This window comes from Crocodylus siamensis, chromosome 1, assembly GCF_052110815.1.
Source record: "Crocodylus siamensis isolate JL-2025a chromosome 1, ASM5211081v1, whole genome shotgun sequence".
NCBI classification, from domain to species: Eukaryota; Metazoa; Chordata; order Crocodylia; family Crocodylidae; genus Crocodylus; species Crocodylus siamensis.
This window is the reverse complement of record NC_143395.1, coordinates 281,445,919-281,467,535: the sequence shown is the minus strand read 5'-3', so window position 1 is coordinate 281,467,535 and position 21,617 is coordinate 281,445,919. Positions and strand designations below refer to the sequence as shown.

Below are 21,617 nucleotides of genomic sequence, written 5' to 3'. Positions count from 1 at the left end.
CTGCAAGAGGCACGCTGAGAATGAAAAAAATGTTCCCTGTACTGCATATTTGCAGAACAGGCTCTAAATTTGATACCTGAATTTCTAGGTATCAAAAACAACCCAAAACACCCCACCCTGGAAAAAGTTGTGTAGGGCATGGTTCCCCAGCATGCCCTGAGGCAAGCTGGAGCCTGGAAATCCAGAGATGCTCTTGGCATCTGGCCAAGCATCTCTATGGTGCCCCTGCTGCCCTAGCATGCCATGTTTGTGTGCAGGGGGAGGGGAGGGGCAAGCAGGAGCGGTGCAAGACTTCGGCATGATCTGGGCACTGTCCCTGGTAAGTAGGGGCAGGGGGAGACTGTGGGTCTGGAGGGGGGCTGTGGATGTGTGGGGGGACTATGGTTGTGGAGATAGGGGGGGCTGGTTGGGGGGTGTGGGTCCTCTGCGGAGCCCACAGTCCCCTCCCTCAGCAGCAGCAGCCATCAGGCCCTCAGGGCCTGCTGAGGCCAGAGGCCCCCCCCGACCACCTCAGACCCTGCGCCGCCTGTGCCGCTTGTTGTGGGTCTGGCCCAGGGTGGCATGGGGCCATGAAACTTTGGGCAGGATCAGGCCTCTTGGGCTGTCACTCAGGCACCACTCACAGGGACCAAGCATTGGACTGGGCTGGGTCCAGCCTCTGTGGGACCAGCCTGGCCTGACAGCACGCAGGGTCCGTTGAGGCAAGACCTGGCCCAGAGTGATACACATGGCTTGCAAGCAGCGCTGGGCCCCAGGTGACAGCCCAAGTGACCTGAAGCTGCCTGAAGGCACATGGCCCTGCACCATGACATGCTGGACCTGTGACAAGCGGCCCAGGCAGGGCTAGGTCTGAGGTGGCCGGGACCATGCCATGCCACTGGGGGCTCTGGCAGCAGCAGGCCCTGAGCACCTGACACCTGCTGCTGCTGTGGAGGGGCCTTTGGCTTCTGCATGGAAGAAGGGGAGCTATGGCCCTTGGGGGGGGGGGTGGCTGTGGCCTTATGGGGGGAGCTGTGGTCCTGTGGGGTGAAACTGTGGGTCCTGTGGTGGGGGAGCAGTATGTGAGCTGTGTGTGGACGCTGCACCCTAGATTCATAGATGTAGGGTTGGAAGGGACCTTGTAGATCTTCTAGTCCAGCCCCCTGCCCTGGGTAGGAGAGGAAACTGGGCTAAAATAACCCCAGCTAGGTAAACATCAAGCCTCCTCTGAAAGACCCCCAGGGTAGGAGCCATCACTGCTTCCCTTGGAAGTTGGTTCCAGATCCTAGCCGCCCTGACAGTGTAGTAGTGCCTTCTAATGTCTAGTCTAAATCTACTCCCTAGCAATTTATGGCCATTATTCCTTGTTACTCTTGGAGGCACTCGGGGGAACACGGTCTCTCCCAAACCCCACTGGTCCCCACTAGTAAGTTTATAGATGGCCACCAGGTCCCCCCTCAGCCTTCTCTTGTGAAGGCTGAACAGGTTAAGGTCCCATAGCCTCTCCTCATAAGGTCTGCCCTGCTGTCCCCAGATCATGCGAGTGGCCCTCCTTTGGATCCTCTCAATGTTGTTCACATCCCTCCTGAAGTCCAGCACCCAGAACTGGATGCAGTACTCCAGCTGCAGCCTGACCAGTGTTACATAGAGGGGGAGGATCACCTCCTTGGCCCTGCTTGTAAGGCATATGTGGACGCAGGGCAAGGTACAGTTAGCCCTACTGACCATGTTCTTGCATTGTCGGCCCATGTTCATCTTGGAGTCAATAATGACATTCTGAATTCCTTAATGCAAGCCCTATTCTGCTGCCGTAATGCAACACTAAATTGTACTTTACTCTTTAAATTGTCCCACCAACACATGCAGTATTGTCTGCATCTGGTCCTTATTCATAGATTCATAGATATAGGGTTGGAAGGGACCTTGCAGATCTTCTAGTCTGACCTCCTGCCCTGGGCAGGAGAAAATACTGGGCTCATATGACCCCAGCTAGGTAATCATCAAGCCTCCTCTTAAAGATCTCCAAGGTAGGAAGTTGGTTCCAGATCCTAGCCACCCTGACTGTGAAGTAGTGCCTTCTAAGGTGTAGTCTGAACCTACTCTCTAACAACTTATGGGCATTATTCCTTGTTACTCTGGGAGGCGCTCAGGGGAAAAAGGTCTCTCCCCTTTCCCACTGGTTCCCCCTAGTAAGTTTATAGATGGCCACCAGGTCCCCCTCATCCTTCTCTTGTGAAGGCTGAACAGGTTAACCTCTCCTCATAGGGTCTGCCCTGCTGTCCCCAGATCATGTGAGTGGCCCTCCTTTGGACCTTCTCAATGCTGTCCACATCTCTTCTGAAGTGCGATGCCCAGAACTGGACACAGTACTCCAACTGTGGCCTGACCAGTGTTGCATACAGGGGGAGGATCACCTCCTTGGCCCTGTTTGTGATGCATCTGTGGATGCATGACAAGGTGGGGCTAGCCCTACTGACCATGTCCTTGTGTTGTTGGCCCATGTTCATCTTGGAATTGATAATGACTCCAGTGCTTTTGAGAAGGGAGTTCCCCAGCCTATAGGTATGCTGCTGGTTCCTACTGCCCAAGTGCAGCATCCTGCACTTGTCAGTATTGCATCCCATCCTATTTTCATTTGCCCACCCTGTAACCTGTCCAGGTCCTGCTGTAATCTAGCCTTCCCTTCTAGCATGCCCACCTCATCCCAAATCTTGGTGTTGTCTGTGAATTTAAACAGGCTGCTCCTCACCACACTGCACAAGTCACTAATAAAGAAATTGAACAGTGCGGGCCCAAGGACTGAGCCCTGGGGGACCCCACTGCCCACTTTCCTCCCGTGTGAAAATGACCTGTCCACCACCACTCTCTGAGTACGACCCCTCAGCCAATTCGCAATCCATCTGACTGTGTAGGTATCAATGCCACAGTCACCTAGTTTTTTCATGAGAATGGGATGGGAGACAGTGTCAAAGGCCTTCCTGAAGTCCAGAAAGACTACAGCCACCGCGACACCTGCATCCAATGATTTTGTGAGCTGATCATAGAAGGCAATCAGGTTGGTCTGACAGGACCTGCCTCTAATGAAACCATGCTGGTTGCCCTTGAGCATCATCCCTGCTGCTGGGCCATCACAGATGTGCTTCTTGATAATCTTCTCAAAGAGCTTCCCCTGGATTGAAGTAAGACTAATGGGCCTATAGTTGCCTGGGTCCTCCTTCTTCCCTTTTTTAAAGATGGGGACCACATTGGCCCTCTTCCAATCATCCAGCACCTGGCATTTGTGGGGGGCAGGAGACCCACCTCTCCTGAGCAGTCCCCACACACAGTACTCCCACACCCGCAGTCCCCTCATAATCTACCCATAAACCCCACACCCCCAAGCCATCCCCACAAACCCTTCACCCACATACCGAGCCACAAATCCCAAACCCCCACACAAGTCCCATACCCCCCAAACCTCACTCCTCCAAACCACACACCCCTTTCCCCTGAAACCCCACATCCTACCACAAATCTCACACCCTGCATGCCCAGCCGGCCACATGGGATGGGACAGGACCTGCTGGTGGGTGCTGCAGATGCAACTGCCACACTGCAGCCCTCCCCATGCCCACACCAGTGCTGGGACATGTGGCCCCAGCCTGGGTGGGCTGTGGGTCCCAGGAGCCACTTGGGGGGTGGAGGTGGCAGCAGGGGTGTGTCAGAGAGATGGAGGTTGGAGGGTGGGGGGAGTGCTCCAGGTAGGAGAGGCCACCAGAGCCAGGCTTAGAGACCCTCTGACCCCCTAAAGCAGCCTGTGCAGGGGGAGGCCAGCCTGGGAGGAAAGGGCCCAGCTCAGTCCCTGACCCCCAGTTAAGGACTTTCCAGGATGGGGCAGGGAGCAGAACAGCAAAGGCTGGCACTGCTCAGAGCCACAAAGCAGCAGATGGAACAGCCGCAGCTGGACTCATGTCCTGGTGCTGGAATGGAACTGTGGTTGTGAGGGAGCTACTTGGGGCAGGCAGGGGCTGTGGGTCAGGAGTGAGGGGACTGGGGTGAGTGGGGGGAGGCTGTGGGTTGACAATGAAGGGCAAGGAGAGGGGAAGGGAACTGGCATATCAGTGCTGCTCAGTGCCGTACATCCTGGAAATCAAAGCAGGTAGGGGCAGCTCTGATTTTTCTATGACAAAACCCCCAAAAGTATATGCCAAAGTGTATAGATATTTAGAACTCATTTTATTATGATGATAGAGACATTGGTAAGCTTCCAAATTGCTTTAAACTAATAAATATATCAGTAAAACATTGCCCAAATGTCTCTCTCTATATAGTGATGTTTCATTTTAATAATGGAAGAACATTATTTTGGGTATTTTAATGAGAGAATTTGGGTTTCTTATCAGAGAATTTGCCATTTTTAAACAGAAAACACCAGAATCTCTGCTGGCGAGACAAGCTGGAGCACCCCATTTGGGTCTGGCAGGCATGCAGCCATGGGGCCACGGGTCCAATGGGGTGGATGCTGTCACAGGTAGCAGCAGGTCATAGCCAGGCAGGAGCCCCCACTGCTGCAGTGGGTACAGGGTGCAGGGGCCACTTTAATTAGGACTGCTTCAGTTAGAGCTCTCCCTGTCTCCTTCACTAACCAGGATTTGGAGACAACTGCCCTTGCATCCACAGCTCTTGCCAGCAGGTCTCATCCTGCTTGGCAGCTGGGCATGCAGGGTCTGTGCTGGGGGGATGTGGGCTTTGCAGAAGAGGGTGGGAAGAGGGGTGGGGAAATGTGGGTGACTGTGGAGGGATGTGGGAGGCTGTGGGGTGGGTCCCCTGCCCCCCACAGGGTCATGCCCCCCTGCACAGTTCATGGACTGCCCCCCCTCCCCCACAGGGCTATAGCATCCCCACAGGGGCTACCACTCCCCCTGCAGGACCCACATGTCCCACCCCTGCTTGCTCCCCCAGCTGCCTAGATTGCTGCCCCACCTGGCCCCATCCCCTGCCAGCTCCTGCAGCCTGGCCCTACACTTCACTTGCACTCCCAGATCCCCCAATGGCTGCCCCACCTGGCTGCAGCACTTAAACAAAAAAAAAGCCCTGCACTCACTGGCGGTAGCAGCAGCTGTTGGGGTCACTGGGGACTTCTGGCAGAGCTCCTCCACACTGCACAGCCCCTGCACTGCATTGCAGCTGTCCCCCGGGGCCTGGCACTGCTCAGCCTGAGTGGCCCCAGCGGCCTGACAGAGTGCAGAGCCACACAGCACCCTGCCAACATGGACTGCACCCAAACAATGGGCCAGTGGGAGTGCAGGTGCCAGGTGGCCAGTCCTTGCTGTTCCCCACTGCCCCGTGCTGTGGGGGGCGGGGCTCTGCCAGGAGGCCCCAGTGACTCTGACAGCAGCTGCTACTTCCGATGAGTGCAGGGCTTTTTTTTTTTTTTTTTTTTTAAATTGCTGGGATGCTGGGGCCAGGCTGGGCAGAAATATGGGGGCTCAGGAGGCAGGTAGGGGATGGGACCAGGCAGGGCAGTGATCAGAAGGGCTTGAGGGATAGGCAGGGGATGGGGCTGGGGCTGGGGCTGGGGATAGGGATGGGGCTGGGGCTGGGCAAGGCAATGATGTGGAGGCTCGGGAGGGCAGGAGGTTAATGGGGCCAGGGCAGCACTGATCTGAGGGGCTTGGGGAGCGGGCATGGGATGGGGCCAGTGGGGGTCATCCCATGTCTCCTCCCCCCCCTCCAGTCCCCCTCTCTCCCTACTTACCAGCACTGGAGCCTGGGTCCAGCTCCCCGCAGCAGGCATGCTGGCTGCCCAGCATAGGCAGGCAGCGTGCTTCAGCACTGGGGTGAAGGCCAGCCACAGAGGCGCTCTCGCTGGCTACCAGAGCATCTCTGTGGAGGACCCAAGCCTCCAGTTGCCTGCCCAGCTTTTTTCACCCGGGGTATTTTTTGACCCCTGGATATCCAGGGACCTAATTTTGCCCCTACGCTGCAAATTTGCAGTGTGAGGAACATTTTTTTGTTCCTGTACGTGCCTCTTACAGCATCTCAAAGAGCTTTGAGATGTTGCAAGAGGCATGTGCATGCTTGTCTGGATGTTCCCCTTGAGGGGATTTAAATCTTTTTCTTATAACAATATTTTTACTTTACTTTTTGAGCTCAAAGTCAACTTCAACAATATTATATTATCAGCTTGGTTAGCACAGAGAACCACAACTTTAAATTCTTGAGTAGTTCTATAGACTTCAGTGGGCCTACTCACAAATGTAAGGTATCTTGCCGAACTGCAGCTACAGCCACTTGTAGCTGTTTATCCTTTGCACAGTTGAGAGGTGTGACTGTAGCTGATGTAGATCCATCCATCTATCAAGTCTAGCAAGCCCTGACAATTATAAAATAGAAGTTGTAGCACCATAGGCTTCAATGCAAGTTGAAATCCTGCCCAGGACCTTGGATATGGACTCAGCAGCTGAAATTATTGATGTATCTGAACTAATTAGATGAAAGCCAGCTCAGTAGGTCCACATGTGCTGCAATCCCACTTCCTGATTGTGGTGCAGACATAGCCTAGTACTAATGGGGCATTGGTTCAGTATTCATTCAGCTAGGGAACAGAGCCCACATATAACATTCCCAGCCCTCAGCCAACTCTTGATCTGGTCCAGCACCACTTATGAATTTAGTGGGGAAACAGAACAAGATATATAGGTTCAGACACAAATACAGTTTCTCATGAGAGATGTGATAATAAAGAATTCAAGTTCAAGGAATGACGTGCTGCTGCCAGAAACAACCTACAAATGCAATTAAGTCCCACATTATATTTGTCTCAACTAAATTAAATATATTTCACTTTTAAGGAAGAAAGGGTGGCTATATAAGTGTGATTCCTGTGGCAGGGGTTTGGTAATTGGCAGGAAGTTTAGATAAGAATTCCAGTGTGGCTTTAGACTGTCTCAGGGTACCACTGGCATGATTTTTGTTGCACAACAGACCCAAAAGTGCAGAGATCAACCCCAAGAGCAGCTTATGGCATTCATTGACTTAACCAAGTCCTTTGACTCCATCACTCATGAAGCTTTATGGGAGGTGCTGTTTAGGTTTCGTTGTCCACTGCAGTTCATCAGTGTCCTCAGACTACCCCGTGATGGGATGACTGCCACAGTCCTTTGCAATGGGTCAGAGGCAGGCCCATGTACCATCTGTACTAGTCTCAAGCAGGGTTGCATCATCGCCCTCACCCTTTTTTCCATCTATCTTGCTGTGATTTTGATTCTCATCTGTGACTGCCTTCCTCCCAGATTTGGGGCTGAGTATCAAATGGACAGTCAGATTTTCAACTTGCAGTGCCTTCACAGCAAGATTAAAGTTACCAAGACTAGCATCACTGACCTTCAGTACAGTGATGACCGTGTTATTCTTGTGCATACTGAGACAAATTTGCAGTCAACCCTTGACGTTTTCTCAGGTGCCTATCACAGCCTGGGACTCTCCCTCAACATGAAGACCAAGGTACTCTATCAGCCTGCCCCAGCTCAAGCTGTGCCCCTCCTCCCACAAATTCCAGGGGTGGAGAACCCCTGGAAAATGTTGAGCATTTCCCATACCTTGGCAGTCACCTCTCCCAGTCGGTCAGTACTGATGTAGAAATCAAAAATAGCATTTGCAGTGCCAGCATATCCTTCAGAAAGCTGCTTCACTGTATCTTTCCTGACTGAGATTTGCAGATGGAAACCAAGATCCTGGTCTACAATGGTTTTCCCCATGCTCCTCTAGGGGTGTGAGACATGGATGACATATCAAAGCTGTCTTAAGCACCTGGAATGGCTCCATCAGTGTTGCCTCAGGACGATCCTTCTCATTAAATAGGATGACCACTGCACCAATGCCAGCATCCTCTCTGCAGCTAACCTAACCAATATTGAGACAAAGATCATGAAACATCAACTCCACTGGGCTGGTCACTGTGTGTGGATGGCTGACACTCATCTCCTGAAGCAAGTCCTCTTCTGTCAACTTACTCATGGTAAAGAGGACCTATGGAGGACAGAGGAAGTGCTACAAGGACACCCTGAAAGCACACCTTAAGAAGGGTGGCATCAACCCTACAAATTGGGACCTGCCAGTTGGTAATAGGTCTCAATGGTGCTGCACCGTACATCAAGCTACAGCTCACTTCAAAGAGAACCATCTTGCTCAGGAAGCTGAGAAGTAGCAGAGGAGGAAGGAAAGCACATAACATCCTGGCCAACTCTTGTGCCCCTCCTTAGGCAACACTTTGTCTCATCTGTGGAAAAACTTGAAGAGCTTGGACTCCTCAACCACGTTAAAGCTCATCAGTAATCCCCCCTGGCAGACATTATTCTTGTATTAAGGGATAGCCAATCTAGATAAGGGTATCAATGAGGCAAGGCCTCAGGAATGTGGTGGGAAGCTCTCCCTCAGTCAAATTAGAAACCAAAAATTTTATTTTCCTCACAAATGGAATTTGTGACTAAGGGATAATCTCCTGACAACATAGAAAAGCTCTTGGGCCCAGATATGGTTCAGAAGAGCAATGCTTTAAATGAACACTTGAAATGCTTTAAGTTGAAAGGTCTCCCCACGGAGCTTCCTCTGAAGTCACTGCATTGTGCACTGACAGGGTTTTCATCCTCTCCAAACACGCTTTTCAGGGGGAAGGTAGGGAGCAGAAACATTCATGGGAAGATTTGGTCCTTCCACTTTTTGTCTGCAGCTTGGAGCCCTTTCCACACATTGTTGCTTCACAAAGTACATGATATGCTCTCTAAAGTTCTCCATTTTGCACCAGTTCCTGATGATCTGTTGAGTCCCTCAAATGGGGGGCTTTTGTGAGGTGACTTCAGATGAATAAGGCTTGAACCAAAAGCCTCCTTCCCCCCTTGTCCAGATCCATTCAAGAGGCCCAGGAATTGTAGGAAACTGGGGTTACTCTATCTTACACGCAAGAGCAGTGGGGGACAACTTTGTTTGGCATTCATGCCAGAAGTTAACCCCACACCCATGCTACGTACCACTCTGATTCCCTTGCTCTGCCCAATCTGCTACTCTACTTTCTGGTCCCAGCCCTCTGCTCCCCGTCTGATCTGCTGCTCTACTTTCTTCTTCTTTCCCTGTCTCCCTTGCCCATTTTGCTGATTTGCTTTCTGTTCCCTGCTCTATCTGCAGCTGTGCTGCCTGTCCCCTCCCTGATCTGCTACTTGTGGCACCCATGTTGCAGGTTGGTCACCCCTGGATTAGGGGATGCCTGAGTGCAGAAGACCATGGATGTGGATAACTCTCAGAATCACAGTCTGAACTGCTGTTTGGCAATTCAGGAGAAGGGAGGCTACCTTCATATAGTAAAGGAAAACAAGACAAAACATCCAACAAAAACACACAACTACCAAATCAACACCATTGGGAAAAAGGAAATGAGACATTAAAATTGCTTTCTCCATTTTAGTCACTGTGGTGCCATGAATTATACAAGTAGGGTGACTGAATTTAAAAATTCTGTATCTTGTATACTCTTCATCCTTTCTGGGTGCTGCATAAGTTAAAGCTATAAATATTTGACGCATATAATAGCATGGGCGTTTTTAAAATGCTTAAAGAATAGGAATCTGTATATGTTTTTCTGCCCTCTAGTGTCAACCCTCTTCCAGTGCTTTTCCTTCCTATGCCTAACATTTATTAGAAGACATTCCTGAACAAGATTCCTTTAAGTCCACCTACCTAACTTAGTGACGCTTGCTTGGAGGCTTTTTGTCAATTAAAAATGGCCCTGCATTATACACCAAATTTTACCATTTGTTTTTATCATATGTTTGTCTCAATGTATTTTATCCTGCCAGCACCCCTATTTAGCTAGTTCTTCCCAAAATGTTTTCCTACTTCAGTTACTTCCCTTCCCTTCCTTTCCTTTCTCATACTTCTAATATTTTCTCTTTCAAACAAGTGCCAATTTATTTATCCAACTTGGAGAGAATCAACAGTTTTTATATCTGTTATGGTCTAGTTGTTTTTACTTAATTATATTTTTCACCTATAATTTTTTTCTGGAAAAAAACTCAAAATAAAAGCATTAATAAAGTAATTAGTCCTTATTACATCACCTTTTGATAGGAAAGTATTAGTCCACGTTAGAGGTGGATGAAAAGATACCTACAAAGATACAATACACAACTCTAGAGAAAGGACATGTACACCAATACTCAGAATACGTTATGTGATGTTTGTAGATCCTCTTAAAAGAAGTTAACTTAAAATAGTCAGCTGGGACTATTATGAGGACTCTTAAATGTCAATCAAAGAAGCATCTCTATTTTCCTAAGAAGCTGGCTTATTGCATATTAAAATAACTGCTTTAGGACCCAGGATTTAATTAACATAAATATTTAAGGACTAGCATTTGTAAAAGATCTTCCACATACTCCTTGAAGCATGTGGTTGCTAGCATAACTATCAGAAGAGATTTATGTAGAAAAGTCTTGATTCTGTGAGCAAAAACCCACTTGACACAAGCTTACTCATTCTGTGCTATAGACTGACTTTAATACCTAGGTGCAAACTATCATATGATTGTTGTCAACATGATAGAATATTGCAGCCATATGAGTGATTCCAGATGTTTCAATTTTGATATGATCGTTGATGGCACATACATTTATCAGTACTGGTAGACAGATGAACACCTGCTGTTATCTCTGTACAAAGCACCTAGCTAGAATAACATCAGACAGAAATATTTACCAACAAAAAATTACCTTCTTTGATTAAACTAGGCCCTCCCTGCATCAGAAAGAAGCAGAGTTCTACAGCTGGGAGCCCTCTTTGCTCAGGGGGCTCCCAGCCACATGCAGCTGGGACTGAGAGTCCTACACCTGACAGGGCTCTTGGTCCTGGCTGCACTGCATGGGCAGCTGGGAACAAGAGCCCTGTCAGGTGCAGGGCTCTCAGTCCTAGCTACATGTGTGGACCCAGAAGTCTGATACACCCCAGAGCATTGGGGATCACAGCAGCTGTGATCCCCAGGGTTTGGAGGTTTCATGCTTGGGCCTAGTGCACTCCTGTGGCTGGGAGCCCTGTCAGCTGACAGGGCTCCCAGCTGCAGGGAAGACCCTGCTATGTGGGAAAATTAAAGCTCGACAGCAACCACCTATAAAGTTAGCACACATTTTCAAAGTCTAACTTTATAGCTGGGTGGAGCTTTTTATGGTATGACAGGTACTTTGCAGGCATGAGCAACTGGTGCCTCCTTAGTCTGGGGGGGCACCTGCAGAAGCCACCAGAGGTGGCGGCAGGGACAGGGTGGGTGAGCAACCGCAGAAGCTGGCATCCACATCAGTGGTAGGGATGGGACTGGTGAGCACCTGCACAAGCCGCCAGCGGCATCCGTGGCAGGGGATGCCCCTGTCGGGGGGGGGGCACATTGACACAAATGATCGAGATCAATGTGTCCCATCTAAAACAAAAGATAGCTTAGTTCAGGGTTTACTGTGTTCCTTTGGGCATGAGAATGTGCACAAGTGCAGGTACATTATGTTGGATCTATAGCATTTCTTTCTTGTTGCTGTACTAATGTAGCTGCATTACATTAGCCCAACATATACTGTTATATGAGGGGAAAGTCATATATCTATAATAAAATGACCACATTTTTAGTATGTGAAACAGGCTGCTCTTTACTCACCGTAAAATATGCATGAAGCCATTCAGAACTAGACAGGAATTCAGGCTTGTAGTTGATGAATGGCTTATTCAGTTTCCAGAACCAGTGGGAACTTAGAGTTGTACCAACTAGATTTATTCATCCTGAGAGATTTCCTGGTATTAATCATAGGAAACATTCACTTTACATAAATGCAAAGACAATGCATTCATATTTTATCCCATCAGAGAGGAATAATGCTGCAATATCAAGACATTAATGAGAAAAACTTGTTTGTAGAAATGTTTGAATTATTCATTTAGAATAATAGAGGCAGTCAGTTTAAAGTTTGTATTCTATGTGCATGTCATTCACAAATTGATCCTGATTGTTATGTATTTGGACGTATGAACAGAATAATTTGGATGAGTAAGCTTATGGATTGTTCATAAACACTTCTTTGGTAATACTTAGTGTTCATCCAAATATATTAAAAAAAGAATAGGTTGATCCATTCAATAATAAAGAAACTAAGTAAACCTAACCCTGTAATTTACAGAATTATTCATGCATCTCTCTTTTTTTAAATATTTGATCTTTCCTCCTTCTTTGTATCACTCACTAGTTACACGTGTGAAAAGATTGAATGTTTGTGTTACTTCTATTTACGTTGTTATATCTGCATAAACTTTTAGTGGCAATAACGAAAGTTAGAGATTGGTAGGGACCATGATCTATTAGTACTGCTGCTTCAAATTCCAAGTGCATTCAGGAGGATTTTTAGTTCTGAAACACTTTGAAAGCTTATTTTGTATTTGCACAGCCTGGTTCCCACTGCCATGCAAGCTTACATAACAGTTCAAGAAAAAGGTCTGCTTTCATGCTTTTATCCACCATGCCAAAAACAAGAAATGTAGGAAATTTCATATTGTAAATTAACACTAATAGATGTCATGAATCCATACATTTCAAAGTCATCCACAAAGGTTGGAGAATATCATATTTCCATTTTATAGATGAAAAAATTGCGATGGAAGGAAAATGATTTGACTCAAATCAAACAAGATGTCACTGGGGAAAAAAAGTCTACAATTGCTCCCAGACCTAAGCTTACACCCCAAGTTTAGGGTCATTATTGCTGCTTATCTAATGAGATTTCCAGCTCAACATCACTACCAGTAAGTTTAGATGTGCACAACCAGTCCTAGATTTGGCCATTATTAGTCGTCACATGGATGAGAAGATGACATTCTGCCTCTGACTGTCATCTGAGAAGGACTGCAGATTTTACATTGTTCTACAATAAAGTGTTTCCCAACTAGGCATGAGTAACAGAACATGCAAGAATGGAGAGACAAGTCACTGCGTTAGAAGCAGGTACCAAATAGACTAGGCACAGACAAAAAACAAAACAAAACAAAATGAACACACACACGGAAAAACGCCTTGATTATGCATGTTACTGAGGACTCATTGCATCAAACAGGTCTCCTTGTTCTCTGGAAGAAAGCACAGCTGTAGAGCAAGTGTCACCTCCTTTTCCTTCAATTTCCAGCTCTACCAACCATTACATGCATTAGTGAAGGGTAGACTAAGTAAATTAAATTATTCAATTATCATAAAACCGATAAATTTATGTACCTTCTTTCCATAGCTTCCATGCTAAAAATGTCACTCTCTTTTAAGATTTTTGGCTGCAAAGAATGCTTAGTAGGTAACATGTTATTTGCAATTATTTTTCTCAATTTGTTGCCAGCTAATTGAGAAGCATGTTTTCTATAATTTGAATTTTTTATTTAAAACCCAAACAAAAATAATGGTGCTAGAAAAGATGGGGAAAGGAAGAAAAAGCCACAAGAAAAAAAAGGAAAGAAAAGAAAGTGAGAATAAACCCAAACCAAGGTATTTTTAGGTGGTGATATTGTTTTTCTCCTGACAAAAACAAAAAAGAAGATACAAAAATTCTCTTGGAATTGTTCATGTCATTTGGAAAAAAAATATTGTTATTTAAAATGTTTCAGAGGAAAAATTTTAAACAGCCATAATGCTGTTCTATTAAATAGTCACAGTGTTAGCTATAATACAAAGCTGTCACTAGATCTCTTTAAAGGTTTCATTACATGGCATATTTCCATGGATTTTCTAGAATACTCCTAACGACTGAGCCTAGGGGTGAATTTAAATGACATATCTCTGTAGCAGACTGCATAGAGGCTACACACTGCCAGGCAATAAGCAAATGATTGTGAGCCTGTTCTGGAGGACAGGGTCAGCTGAGGACAACAACTGGCTGGCTTGTAGGAGCTAAAAAGCTCCCAGGCTTGAGCTGAAGAGGAGAGAGAGTAGATGGGTTGGCTCCCAGGATGAGCCCTGAGCACCCTATCAGAGTGCCTCTCTTCTGGGGGTTTGCAAGAATTTGTAAAAAAACACCTTGAGAGATGCTGAGACACTGTGGACAGAGAGAGTGGAAGTTGCTGGAGTGAAACTGGTGGAGGGAGAAGAGTGAGGGGTTGGCAAGAGCAGACCTGACCCTGGGCACTCGTGCTGGTTGTTCCCTGAGGGGAGTGTGTGTGACCCAGGGAAAACAAGGGCTGTTGGAGCTAACCAGATCCCCAACCCACTACGAGCCCAATATACTTGAAATAATTACACAAATTGAGATAAACACTTGGAGGTAGTAGACTTTTACATACATTTAGCTAGACTCCATTCTTAAATGGAAGTACCAGGAACAATATAATTAGGCCATTTATGGTACTTTTAATTGTGCCTCCATTATAACTGTAACATAGCACCTGCTAAAAGAATTGTTTGCATGCTGCTTTAAGGAAATTGTACAGTACTGTCCAGACAATTCACTCAGAAGAATGCTATAGAACTGCATATTTTAAAAGCACACCTGTGTTGGGCTTGAGAAGCAGCACATGAGAAACTGCAGCTAATGTGCTGCTGCAAGGACTTGATTTAATAGGCATGCCTTTCCGCTAGCACAAAGGTTCACATTTTGCTCGAGTTTTGACCTCACAGGAATTGGAAGACTCATTGATCTTGTTCTCCTTTCAGCTCTGCCAGTGTAAATCAGGGCTATCTCCTTTGAAATCACCAGACTGAAAACTTGGGTAAGTGTCAAGGGGATTCAGGGCCTGGGGGACTGATATCCCCAGTTTACTGCTTTTATTTGGGTTAGGATTTTAAGCAAGTTTTTGTGTCATTTGGAAATGTGGAAGAAGGTTCATCAGGGAAGCAGCAGATGGACAAATCAGTGCAGGTTTGCTTTTTTATAACAGGGATGAGAACTAAATGAAAGAGTAATGGCAGGTTTCCACCTGTCCAATTATTCTGACCAGTCCTTCACAGGTCCTGAAAGGCTCATTGGATTCACATAGCTCATGTACATCAGTTCCAATAGACAATGATATGCAAGGGAGTGATGCAGCTAACATCATATCTGGCTGCCTTGGACCCTCAGTTCAAATGAACAGGCACCATTTATAGGTGGACCAGCCAGGCACAGCCCAGCACAGGGAATGAACTCACATCTCCATAGCCATATACCTTAACTGCTTTGCCACCACATCCCCTCTGAGCTATATTTTATTCCCATCTCTCCTGATAAACATACATGGAGGCTGGGCTATTGAGACAGGAGTAACTTCAGTTAATGCAGTTATTCCTGAAGTTACTCCTGATTTACAGTTGGGAATAAAGACCTACATATACTTTTCCCTTTGGTGGCAATGGGTCTCTATCTTTTTTCATAGATGGATTGTGCCACAGAACATGCTACATTCCCTTACATTTGAGACTATGGTACGTATTTGCAATCACATTCACCATTTCCCCCTTCCTATTAGCGGGCACATGGGCCACCTTCACTTCCTACTGCTGATTACATAATATCCTTGAAGCAACTATAGGAATTATGTATATGGTAAAGTAATACTGGGAAATTATTTAATGTACTTTTAGCTTCTTTAAATCTGGATCAGCACTCCAAAAAAATGGAGGAGGAGCACACTCCAACTTGTCTATGTAGATGATCTACAAGGCATTCTCTTAAAAACTGGTGGAACAATTTTGAAACCACTGCTTGATAGGGTTTGTTAGACTAAAAGGCAGAGACAGGTAAGGCAAGAGAGATACAAACAGACAGAGGAAAAGCCAGGTAAAATGAGCTTTTGTTTCAATTTCTATTAAACTGTGCTGAACATTATCCTTAGTGACTTGAGTACACTATTCTCGCTCTTCATGCTACCATTAGTATCCATCACTTGCTGAACTGAATTGCAACTTAGGTTTACATCTTTAAAATTATCATCATCCCAGTATGGGATTTATTTACTATCCTTTTTTTGCAAATTTTGTCCCAAGTATTTGTATTTTTTTAATATGGCATTATAAATCAGTACTTCACCACCAGTCATAAAGCTTTACTTGTGTCATAAGATACAAGTAAAGCCACTTCTGAGCCAGTTATTCCTTTTTAAAATCGATGTGCTTTATTTGTAAAAGGAGAGCTGTCCCCCGTATTTCATTTGATTTTTATAGACCATGCAAAATGCCATAAAACACTGAAACTATCTTTTCAAAGGGATCCTTTTATTGATTAATCAGGCATTGAATCAAGTACCATAAAATAAACAGATGTGTTGGTGTTTTTAAAAAGTCTCCATATGAATACCAAAGATGACAAGTTGTTTCCTCAGTTCCAGTTCATGCAGCACATGTAATGGATCAAAAACAAACTAAAAGGGATGGTCTGAAACTTAATTTGCTGCTAATTAATTTACAGTTATATATGTATGCCTATACTTTTAATATATATAAACACACAAACACACACACACACATACATATACATGTGCGTGTGTGTGCGTGTGCACATTTACAACTACACATAAACACACATGCCCATATATATATAGTGCACTGATTGAATTTATAGTCCACAGGACAAATGTGGTTGGCTCCAAATGAAGTATTCAGTGGTGAAATATAAATCCTATAGTAAGGATTATTATAGCAGGTAAAAGGCCATTTTTCCCTTCTGCCAAAACCAGAGTCAATCTTTGAACACATGGTCTGTGTTTAAAATGAAAAAGAGGGGGGAACCTTTCTAATTCATGATACAATTTTCAATCCGGTTTGATCTCTGTGAGTTTCGTGTGGTTAACTCGTGAACTGTTTTCAGTTTGCCGGTTACTGAGACTAGCTTCCAGATTTACCTAATATTGTATTTCTGAAAAAGGAGGCACATAGCTTTACCTAGTAGGCTGTTGTAGCTCATTCTTCTCTGCTAGACAGGAGACTGGCATCCATCCCAAATTGTCACTTCCTTTTCTCCATACCTTTTTACCATTGTTTTTTTATGTACTATGTCCTATCCACTGTACATAACAGCCTTCACATAAACATTCAAGGTTAGATAACTTGGACAAAGCACATCAAGTGGTATTGGTCATTAGAAAATGATTTACAAAAACAATATTTCAGAATATATTTTAATTGTGCTGGGGCCTTTTCTATATCATCACAGACATTAGAGTAAACATTGTGGCAGAGAGTATGTACATATTTTCCCTTTAAACATGTCAAATTAGACAAGATCAGTGGCTATTATCTGTAAAGTGGAATAATGCCACAGCAAGAAGCAATGAAATAGCTCCAGCTAATTTATTACCAGAGGGAAAATTTTCCCCATTCATTCAACAGCAAATATGGTAGGAATAGGAAACTAAAGGGGGAAAAAAGCCCCCCAGCAATGTAATTTCTATTTTTTTAAAAAGCTATAGGCATGTACTCATCACCCTGCTCATAAGCTTCTTTCATATGATCATAAGGCAAACTATAACATATCTTTGTACCTGGAAAATCAATGTTTAACAACTCTGAAGCTGAGCTTAGGACCCTTTTATTTTGGACCCATTAGTGAACAAAGTGCATTAAAGTGTCCTTTTCAAAGGACACCCAAAGCAAAATTTAAATTTACTGAGCCAATGCTTTTTTGAAGCTGGTATTCCATAAAGATGATTTTTCACCATTTCATATTAGCAATAAAACTATTTTGATCATCTCAGTAGGAAAAGCATTCTTTTAAAGATCTCATACTGTCTTTTACATTTCAATTATTTCTAAGAATCTCCCAGTGTGATCATTTACACATAAATATTGTAGGAAGCATAACGGGCCATATTTTGTATAAAAAGAAAAGGAAACGATGGTTCAGATTAGGACAAAGTGGGTACAACCTCTCCTGACTTCAGTGGGGTTGTACCTACTAACACCAGGGCTAATTAGAAGGTAAAATAGACAAATTAATTTTATTGCTACAAATTTGTCACTTACTCCTCATTCATAAAGAACATCCTCCCAAACAACCCCACACAATAAAGCACATTTTTGTTTCATTATCTGCTTTTATGATGAACTTCGGTACAGTGTTTTTCAGTACAATGTTTGTAAATCAAATGAGTTGCTTGTTTATAGATTTTGGATGGTGTGAGACAACAAAACACTTGCATTCACATTACAATCAGTTGTATGTAAGCAGCCTGTCTTATTTTAGGTGTACAGGCTTGGGGTGTTATGGTGAACCTGTAAAATCAACAATACTCATCCACATCTCTACCACCAGAATTGACCCATTCCAGTTGCAATAGAACTTAGAATGAACAGCTGATCATCAAACCAAGCTACAGTCAGGCCTTAGATTGGCTGCTCTATTCCAATGCTGCTGATTTTCTGGATGACATCAGTCTAGCATATCTTCAATGATCCTACAGAGCTTTGTAAAGATAGAAGTTAAGCCTTGGTAGAGAGAATCATCAATAATATAAATCACCAGATGGTTTTTCTACTGGATTGACAGAAAATATTCCATGTATCTTTATAAGTAGATTTAACATGCTGCCTTACTGGCAAATAGAAAAAAAATAATGTTTTTTGTTTTGTTGAACTGGCTAGCTCCACTGCCTTCTTTTTATTTTCTTTCTTCTTCTTCTACTACTTTTTCTTTTCTGACTGCACATCCCTGTGTTGCAGAAGATGCTGCACACAAGAATATTGGAATTTAATGTTACATTAGTACAATTAAAACTTGTATGTGGATTTGTCCTCTGCATAGTTTCTAGTATACAGAATTCTTGCTTGTTTTGTCTGCTATAAAATAAAACTATGGAAAGGGCTAGTGAAACTTTAGTGAATGAGGCCCTTCATGTGCAAAAGCAATGAATTGTAATCCGAATATCCAAATCAGGCTTTCCTTTTTTTCGTTGTTTTTTTAAATCTATAAATAATTTATAAATCTTCCTGTAAGAGACTAAATACAAAAATGTTCTGAGAAATTATTAAAGCGATTTCTTGCCCTTTAATACAAAATACACAGTAAAGAGAATTTCCCATTTTCAGTTCTGTCTGAAATGGGAATCATCAGAGACATCTTAAATGCCATATAATCAAATAGCTCCCATCAAGCTTCTATGGGCAGCATTCTAGCAGTCCACTGAAAATTTTGTCATCCTACCTCTTTGCTTTTAGCAGTTATGGAAGCTGCTCAGTGGAGTCTAAGTGATCTGGGATAGGCAGCCCCGTTATAATTGTCAAACATTTATTCCATACAGTGAATGTGGGGCAAACAGGCTGCCCAAAAGAAATGTCAAAAGTGTAAAGGTGTAAAGAGTTCAAAGCATCATAAAAGGCCAGGGAACCATTGTCATAGTCCAGCAAAATCCCAACACGACGGAGGTGAGGAGCAGGCTCTATAGGAATTTCTTTGCTGTTATGTCGCACCACCCAGGTATTATTACAACGGCAAAGCACCCAGGAGGCAGAATTTTTTCCGATCCACTCATGCTTAGGTGCTGACTTGTACGAAATGCCAATGGCATACCTGTAAAACAAAACAGCTTAAAACAAAACTTTTTCATGCTATGCTGTTTTCCAGCAATAAAAGGCTAAACATTACCCTGAAGGACTCTGAGGAATGCCTGACCCTCTTCTGTTCATTTATGTTAAATTCTCATTAAGGGAAGACTCACCAAAATATCTGCACAACCTTAATTAAAGTTCTTCCCTACTCCCCATGTTGTGACTGGCAGATCATGCAAACTCTATCGTCCATAAAACTCTGTAATATGGCTGCTATAGCAAATTTTTGGAATTCTTACCTAATGACAAAGGCCCTTTTTATTTACAAGGAAAACTGTTGAATACTTAACAACTCTGGATTCTAATTCTTCCACCCTAAATTCCCATCCTAATCATAGGAATAAGGAACACCTTAATTAACTTAAAACACCAACTTTCTACCTGCCACTCTTTTTTCCATTTGTTCTAATCTGATTTCTCCTTGCTGATTTAATATGTATTCCAGTGGAAAGAAGGTGAAAGAAGACATCAAAAAGTAGGTCTGCACAGCACAGTGATACATGACTCAAATGCAACTTGATATGGAAGCAAATGCAACTTATTTCTGGCATGGCAGATCATTAAAAATGTGATACATACCATGTACTCCCACTTATAACTACTTCCCAATAATGCCGTCCACTGTCAATAAATACATTGCCAGCTATGCCATAGCTCCCTTGGCTAGTGAATCGCTCAGGTGTATGGCTCTTTTTGGAAGAGGTTTCATCACGCTCCACTGTCAGGTTATCATGGGATACCTTCAACTTTCTGTGGGCGGATTTGGGATCCAGTTTAAATGGCTGGCCTGGACACACACGTGCAGAAAGATAAGCGAAAGGTTTGTTAATAGTAATAAGTATAGTTGGATCACAGAGTTTATACTATATACACTATATATATTACTAATCTATTAATATATATTACTAATTTATTACTAATATATATTTTCATCTCCAAAGTGCTCTGAAAGTGGAGTAAAACACCTTTAACCTTGTATGCTAAACATGCCTACACAGCAAGTTAATGAAAAATGGACTGTCAATTCACATACAGCTTTACAGTACATTAATTTCCTGGTGAAGATGAACCCTAAGAGCAAGCCCTCCATTGTACTCACACTTATTCTCTGAGAGCAAAAAGTAACTTGAATCTTTTCTCTCTTTCATGTAACTGAAACATACATCTGCAAATTAAGCTCTGATCATGCTTTTCTTTCTCCTTGTTCACCATTTAATATTAGATTTTAGAATAACATATCCTTATTAATTTGCCAAGGATGACAAACTATAATAATGGCTCTATCACTATTATGCAGCTGTATTACTTCTTAATCCCTTAATATGAATTTGTAAATGCTATCCTGATCTGTTCATTCACTCTCAGTGTGTGCATCTACATGTGTGTTTAACTGCACAGTACATTAATTTGCTGCAGCGTGAAGTGTCAACTGTACACATGTGATGCTATTAGTCCTCCGAAAACTAATTTTCATTGCCATAAAATAGTACTGTCAGGGACAGTACTATCTTACAGTGGTGAAAATAACTGTACATAAATGTACGTGTAAATGCTGACCCAGACATAAATTGTGCTCTGTCAGCACAGGCAGCAGGGGGCCAGACCCCTACTTGCTGCCTAGCCACACAGCTCCCCTCTTTGGGCACTCTTGTGCCCCAGCCAGCCAGTCTACTGCCTGACATTGCAACCTGGAGCCCGGGGCTGAACCCCCGAGTCTGCTGCCAGCCCAGGACTGCTCTGCCCCTGCACAAATTGCTGTGGTCCTGGGCACACAAGTAAACGCTATGTCCAGGAGCAGCTGACTCCAGCACTAACTGTGCCAGAATTTATATCTGCAAATTAACTCCATGTGTAGATGCATCCTGTCTTAATTATACTGGGAGTAACATGCTGCTGAGTATCCAGTATCACTGTGAAAGGATGCCATCATAGCACTACAATGCTGGATGCTCAGCTTTTAAATGAAGGAAGTAAATTATAGTTCGGTACACATGGTGTAAAGCATCACTGAGGCAGTTGCTGTTGGCAGATATCTCTTGCTGTTGCACAGGGCTTATGGACAATAACAGGAAGTAGTTTGGTAAAT

The 21,617-nt window shown here is 44.2% G+C and overlaps 1 protein-coding gene across 5 annotated transcripts in view; it reads right to left on the bottom strand.

Annotated features, from left to right (window-relative positions):
- Positions 1-16,187: 16,187 nt before the first annotated feature.
- MID1 (midline 1) overlaps positions 16,188-21,617 on the bottom strand; it is a 395,248-nt gene continuing 389,818 nt past the window's right edge. For all 5 annotated transcript variants that reach the window (XM_090063921.1, XM_090063903.1, XM_090063886.1 and 2 more), the window contains 2 exons: positions 20,111-20,318; positions 16,188-19,493 (listed from right to left, as the gene is read on the bottom strand). In XM_090063921.1, the coding sequence (XP_089920047.1) occupies positions 19,145-19,493; positions 20,111-20,318 (557 nt within the window). In that variant the 3' untranslated portion in view covers positions 16,188-19,144. The remainder of the gene's footprint in view (positions 19,494-20,110; positions 20,319-21,617) is intronic.